General features: G+C 51.1%; 1 protein-coding gene across 1 annotated transcript; it reads left to right on the forward strand.

Moving 5' to 3' along the window:
• Positions 1-482: 482 nt before the first annotated feature.
• Positions 483-6,219, forward strand: OCSTAMP (osteoclast stimulatory transmembrane protein; the record flags this gene model as incomplete). Its single annotated transcript, XM_081148311.1, is given in 6 exon segments — positions 483-526; positions 3,200-4,190; positions 4,970-5,289; positions 5,291-5,453; positions 5,455-5,536; positions 6,212-6,219. Coding segments are annotated over 6 exon segments (1,608 nt in total).
• Positions 6,220-7,086: the final 867 nt, after the last annotated feature.

Genomic DNA, 7,086 nt, shown 5'->3' on the forward strand with positions numbered 1-7,086 from the left:
AGTCCAGTTGTGGGTCCCCACACCCTAAGAGTTAGGATCAGGCTGCTCCTGGGACACCTAACTGGAGAAGGGAAGGGAAAGAGAAAGCTGAGCAGAGATCTAGTCCCAGCACTACCACTAATGAGCTGAACTGCTGCCCTGAACCTCAGTTTCCTCCTCTATGAAATGGGACTAATCCCACCTTCCTGTTATCAGGACTATCAGGACTAGAGACGTTGCTTGGGAAAGGCTCCTTCTCTCCTCCCACACCCTCTACCAGCCCCTGCCTACCCAAAGAGGATGAGGTGAGGCAGCTTGCCCAACCCCCTGGGAGGTGGGCCGGGCAGGGCGGGACAAGGCGACCTGGAAGGACTTAATAAAGGGCAGAAAAGCAGAAGTAACAGGATTTCCCAAGTCCTAGAAGTTGAAATTCCCCACACTTCCTCTCCACCTGCCATTGCTGCCTAAGGCCGCCTGGCTGGCTCCATTGCTATTCAGGAGGCATGAGGACCATCTGGGGGACAGCTGAGCACCTCGTCAGGACAGGGTAGGTCTGGAGACCTTGGACACTGGGGGCCACAGGCAAGAAACCAGTCAGCAGTCAGGCATCTGGGGATGAGTCTAGGTCCAAGCTCTGCCATTCCCTGACGGGATGACTTTGGGTAAATCCTTACCCCTTTGAGCCTCAGTTTCCCCATCTGTGAAGTGAGAGGAATAATAATGCCTACAAGCTGTTGTGAGAATGGAATGAGGGAATGCACACACAGGGCCTGCTGGTGTTCTTGGTCAGAGTGAGCACTCAATAAATGGCAGCTAAATTCTTAGTGGCCACACTTAACACAGGCCTTGGCACCCAATATGACTTAGAACTGGTTTTCCATTCCAATAGTGTTTATAGTAGCTATTATTTTTACAGCTACCAGATTTTGAATACTAATGATACAGTAGGAAGGTGTTTAGTCACAAATTAAAATGCCTTTAGGGGTTTGGGAAGCCATAATTCATTATCTCTGACCTCAAGTGGGTCCTCTGTGCTGCCCAGCATGTATATCATTTGCCTAATTCGTTTGCTTTCCCACTTTCCTGGACAACTATGTTATATACCTTCTCCTCTATCTTTAAGCTTTCATCGTCTCTTCCAGCACCCTTACCATCAATGCTGATCTCGATTCCCGCTACTCTGAGCAAACAGAAACAAACATACTACAGTCAACAAATACTTATGGAGCACCCACCACATGCCAGACACTATTCTAGGCACTTGGGACATATTAGTGATCAAAGGAGAACAAGTGTCTGCCTGGTGCTCCAGTAACAGATAATACCTGGCATGATACAAGTCACCAGATACAAAATGACCCTATCAGGCACTACTTTTATCACACCATTTTATAGATGAGAAAACTGAGGCACAGAGAAGTTAAAAAACCTGGCAAGCCCTATTGAGCATGGCTCAGCAGTTGAGCATTGACCTATCATCCAGGAGACAGAGGTTCAGGGCACATGCCAGGGTTGCGGGCTTGACCCCTAGTAGGGAACGTGCAGGAGGCAGCCAATCAATTACTCTCTCATCCTTGATGTTTCTCTCTCTCTCTCTGAATTTAATAAAGACATATTAAAAAGAAAAGAAAAGGAAAGAAATCTGGCCAAGACCACACAAATAGTGAGTGGTGAAGTAGGGATTTGACCCCAGACAGTCTGGAGTCATGCCTTTAACCATTGCTGTGTTTTGTGTATGTCAGACGATGTTAATATATAATTGCCCACACTTCGCCTGTCCATCCAACATCATCTGTATTCATTTCCTCTGGCTTCCCACCTGCTATTAAGAATGAATGGCCCCTGCTTCTTTCTAAGATCATCCCCATCTTTTGTGCTCTTGGTCTCACTCTTGACAGTCATGAAGGAGATCACTGCAGGGAGGCTCCCCTTCATCAGTGTCCCCTTTCTTGATTAGATCTCCCATCTGCACACCTGCCACAGCTTCTTCCATCTTACATGATCTCTCTTGGTCCCATCTTGCCCATTGGCTACTGCATCTTTCTTGATCCAGCAGCAGCATTTGACATAGTTGAAATATTTTACTTACCTGGCTGTTCAAGCACCACATTGCCTGGCTTCTCAGTGTCTTTGCTGGTTCCTCTTCATCTCCCAAACTGTTAACCCTGGAGTTTGAGGGCTCAGTCCTTGGCTCTCTCCTCCTCCTCCTAAACACACTTCTTGAGGAATCTCACCCTGCCCCTTGACTTTAAATACTATAAATCAGCAGCACCCAACATTATATCTCCAGCCTGATCTCTTCTCTGAATTCTTGATTCATGTTTCCAACCACATACTCAACAGCTCCACTGAATGGCTAAATTGGCAACAAATTTCAGATTTTACAGAATCCCTCCTCTCCCCATTCCACTCAGTCCTGCTTGAACCACACTTTTCTGTCTCAGGAAGTGACACCCCAATGTTTCCAGCTGCTCAGTCTACCAAACCCTGTGGTCATCTTTCTCTCACACCCACAGCCATCATTCTTGGCCAATCTTGTGGGCTCTTCCAGTAAAATGTATCCAGAATCCCCTTTTCTTACAGTTCCTCCACCGTCACTCTTTAGTGTAAGCTCTATAAGGGCAAGGATTCTTGTCTGTTTACTCATTCCTGTTTCTCCAGTGGGCGGCACATAGTAGTTGCTTCAAAAATATTTATTGAATAAATAGAGTAGAAAAATTTCTCAGAGGTCAACTGATCCACTCTCCCCTTTCCCCCAAATTATAGAGAAGGCACTGAGGTCCATAAACTTCTTTAATGTTCAATGTCACACAGTGCCAACAGTGAAACAGTGTCTTTATTTCTCTCATTCTTTCTCTTTCATCTGTGCTTCTCTCTTCATGATTCTTTCATTCCCTTGGGCCAGTTGCCTTTACAAAATTGGAATTATGGATGCAAGCAGCCCAGGCATTCATCTTCACATCCTCAGGAACTCCATGGAAACCGGGCTCTTCTCTGAGAACTCCAGTGAGCCGCCTGGGGAAGGCTCTGATTGGTTCAGCTTGGGTCATCTGGGTTTGGTGTGGGTTACTCCAATTGGCCCACCAGGGAGGAATGCCCACCCCTTTGGCTGATGGGGTGAAGCCTGTTAGCTGATGAAGGGTTTGTGGGGCAGGGACATGGGGCAGACACTCAATCCCTGACCCTCCTGATAAACGTTCTCCCAATTTCTTGTGTGCAGGTGGAGATTCTGGCACTTGGGGCTCTGCAAGGCTCTTGTACCACTGGAGGCGGCCTGGGCTGCCTTCTGTCAGCCTGTCCCAGCCAGCTGTGGCCAGCTGTTAATCCAGCTCCTCCTGTGTGGTTCTCTAGCTGTTGCTGCTGCAGGTCTGATCCACCACTGGCTGGTGTCCTCGCTGCTTTATCCTCTGGAGCCTTCGGCCATAATGGCCACTCTCTGTGGCCTCTTGGTCTTCCTGGGCCTGGGCCTGGTGCCTCCGGTTCGCTGCCTGTTTGCACTCAGTGTGCCCACCCTGGGCACAGGACAGGGCCGGCGCCTGCTCCTGTCCTGGAGTACTGCCACCTTGGCTGTCACCGTGGTGCCCAACGTCTTGGCTAACGTGGGTGCAGCTGGACAGGTGCTGAGGTGTGTCACCGAGGGCTCCCTGGAGAGTCTTCTCAACACCACTCACCAGCTACACACAGCATCCAGGGCTCTGAGTCCCACTGACCGAGGCCTGACACTCCAGGTCCAGGGTAATGGCTCTGTCTTCCGGCTTCACATGCTCAAGGTCACTCAGCAGGTCCTGGAGGACTTTTCTGGCCTGGAGTCCCTGGCCCGGGCAGCAGCACTGGGGATCCAGCGGGTGGTTACAGGGCTCTTTATGCTGGGCCTCCTGGTAAACTCAGCCTGGTATCTCCATGGCTACCTGACCGACCTGCAGTTTGATAACATCTATGCTACAAGGCAGTTGGCTCAGCAGCTGGAAGAGGCCCGGGCCACACACCTGCTGGCCTCCCCACCAGCCTGGCTGCTGAGGGCGGCTTGGCCAAGGTTGTCCCAGGGGGAGCTGCTGAGCTGTCTGCTAAGGCTAGGGCTGCTCACCCTGCTCCTGATGGCCACAGCTGTGACAGTGGCCACAGACCACGTGGCCTTCCTCCTGGCCCAGGCAGCCGTGGACTGGGCTCAGAAGCTGCCTGCTGTGCCCGTTACGCTCATGGTCAAGTATGATGTAAGTGTGGTGATGAGAAGTTGGGCATAGAGAGAAAGGGTAGGGCTTGTTAAATCCTTGACTTGTGAGTGAATTTTACTTGCCTTCAAATCACAGCCCTGGGCTAGGCTATGGGACCCTGGGGCATCCGCAGATGAACTTATTTAATTCCCACTACAACCCGACACAGTGGGTTCTGTTTTCACCTACCACAGGTGAAAATACTGATACCTAGAGATGTTAAAATAATTCCCCCCCAAGGTCTCTCTTTTCACACATGCCAACATGTCCTAGCCCCCTTTCTCTCACTTGTACAAATTGGGTCAGCCCTCCTTTCCCTATAAGGTTACTGTGAGCCTTAAAATATGATGGTCCCTAGAAGTACCTAGTAAGCACTATGACCCACAGGGGCTGTTTAATAAATGCTGGCTATTACTAACAGCTCACATCTGTGCATATTGGACTGGAGGAGGGTTCAGGAAGGGACTGGGTGAAGAGTCCACTAACTATGGCCCACTGGCCAAATCCTGCCAGCTTCCTGTTTTTGCAAATTAAGTGTCATAGGGGGAATAGATGGTATGGAAGGAGACTTGATTGCAGTGGTGAACTCGCAATACAACATATGGATGACGTATTATAGAATTGTACACCTGAAACCCCAGAAGGCAAGGGTTACTTCTGTGCCCATTTTGCAGATGAGGGCAAGGGGAGGGGAAGTTGACGCAGCCCTGCAGGTGGCGGGGGACAGGGGATGGCTGGAGCGTGCGTCAGCTGACTGGGCCTCTTTCTCCCTTGCGAAGGCTGCGTACAGCGTCCTGGACTTCCTCCCCTTCCTCTTCAACCAGCCGCCCCTGGAGAGACCCTTCCACTCGGCCCGCAAGTCCCTGCAGTGGGAGCTGCGCTTCACGCCCCCCGGCTGCCCGCTGCTGCCGGCGCAGCGCCCCCTCGCGGCCGCGCCCCTGGCCGCGGGGGGCCTGCAGCTCGTGGCTTGCTCCACGGTGCTCCTGGAGACCTACGCCCGCCGCCTGCGGCACGCCATCGCGGCCTCCTTCTTCAGGGCCCGGGAGGCACGGCGGGCCCGCCACCTTCACGCGCGGCTCCAGCGGAGACACGACAGGAACCTCCTGCGGGCCCCTTCCTGAGGCCCACGCGCGGACCCGCCAGCGAGCGCCCAGCTGGACAGACAGGCCTACCGCATACCGGACACTTGGAAGAACAGAGAGCCCCGGAGATGCGGGGAAAGGCCTTCGGAGTCACACAGGCCTAAGTTGTAACCTTGGCCCTTCTGCTGCCTCCCTGTGTGACCTTGGGCCGGTTGCTGCACCTCTCTGAGCCTCAGTCTCTACAGCCGCATGACAGTGATGTGAGTGAGCTACTTTCCACAAGGGAAGGTGGTGAGGACAGAATGAAATACTGGGCATGGAAGGCCTCCATAAACAAAAGCACGCCAAGTGGGAGGCAAGGAAGCGCAGAGAGGGCTCAGCGGGCCTTCAGGCCGGTGGGGGTCGGTCGAGGTCAAGGCTCTCACCTCATCAACTGCTTTACCTAGTCAATGGAAACTTCACCTCACGATGTGTCTAAATGCTCCTGGAACTTATTTCTATGCCCCTGAGTCCTCTGAACTTATTGATAGTAATCTAAAATTGTCATGATTTTGTAAATAAGTGTATTTATTAAATCCTAAATTGGGTTAGGTTACTCCTTCGCTTGGAATTCCTTTAGGGGCTTCCCATTTATGGCTGCCAGGTTTAGCAAATGAAAATACAGGATACCAGGTTCCATTTAAATTTTAGATAAACAATGAATATGGGTTTAGCGTCCTTGGGATATATTGTTCTTGTACTAAACATACTTAGAATATGCCCATAGTGGTTGTTTATCTGAAATTCACGTTGAACTGGCTAACCTGTAATTTATCTGGCAACTCTCTCCTCATTGAAATTATCATAAATTGCAATTCCCTACTCTGTAGGCTTGGTACCCCTTGTTTTTCCCTCCAGGTCATTCTCTGCCATTCTTCTGCCTGTTGTTGTCTTTCACAGGGGTCTGACCTTTGTGAGCCTATGAGTCATAACACCCTGGCTCCCTTGCCCTCTGTTGATTGGGCCCAGTCGATGGGAGGCACTGACAGGCTGTCCAAAGTGGGAGGGGAGAGAGAGGTCAGGAGATTTGTTCCTGCAGCCTTCTGGGCTGTTACTGGGCAGAGGTCACATTCCGTTAGCAGGAATTAATGGGCTGTTGCTTCATGGCATCCACATCTGGAAGAATTGGCTCTCCTTAGGCCAGGAGTAAGATGGGCAGCTTATTGGACCATCTTTCAGTGGCTGGCATTGACCGTTGTATAGGTGGCTCAATTGTAGTGGGCACCATTCAGCATCTAAATGGATGGATCCTCTGGAGTTGTGCAGTGCACGGCTTATGTGAGTATATAAGGCAGACCTTAATGGGAGTGGGGTAATTCCCCAAAGGAAAATTGAAGTGCTTGTTATCAGGAAAAGAGAGTATGGGTGTCAGGAGAAACAAAACACAAAAGCAACAACATATGTCCACCACAGATGAGCTGACCCAGGTCAACAGCAATGGGAGCCTTCTCCCTGGGCAACAGCGTTCATCCACCAGGCTGCTAATACTGTCACCCATTGGCCACAGTGGAAACTGCATGATCCAATATCTGCTGGCTGGTCTGCCTTTTCGTTCCTCTTCCCCAGCCTCCCTCCCTCCATCCAGTCTTTTCTTCTCTCTTCTCCTCTCCCTCCCCCCCTTTTTTAAATCTCCCCTTCCCCCCTCCCCTAGACTATCCTGACTAATTCATCATCCCTGGGGACCAGCCCCTGAGCTGTGTGCAGGCCAGGATTTAGCCCCAAAAGTGGGGACCTGGAAAGCTATAGAACTCAGACCCATCCCCCTCTATGTCACT

The sequence above is a fragment of the Miniopterus schreibersii genome, assembly GCF_964146895.1.
Source record: "Miniopterus schreibersii genome assembly, chromosome: 10".
Taxonomy (NCBI): domain Eukaryota; kingdom Metazoa; phylum Chordata; class Mammalia; order Chiroptera; family Miniopteridae; genus Miniopterus; species Miniopterus schreibersii.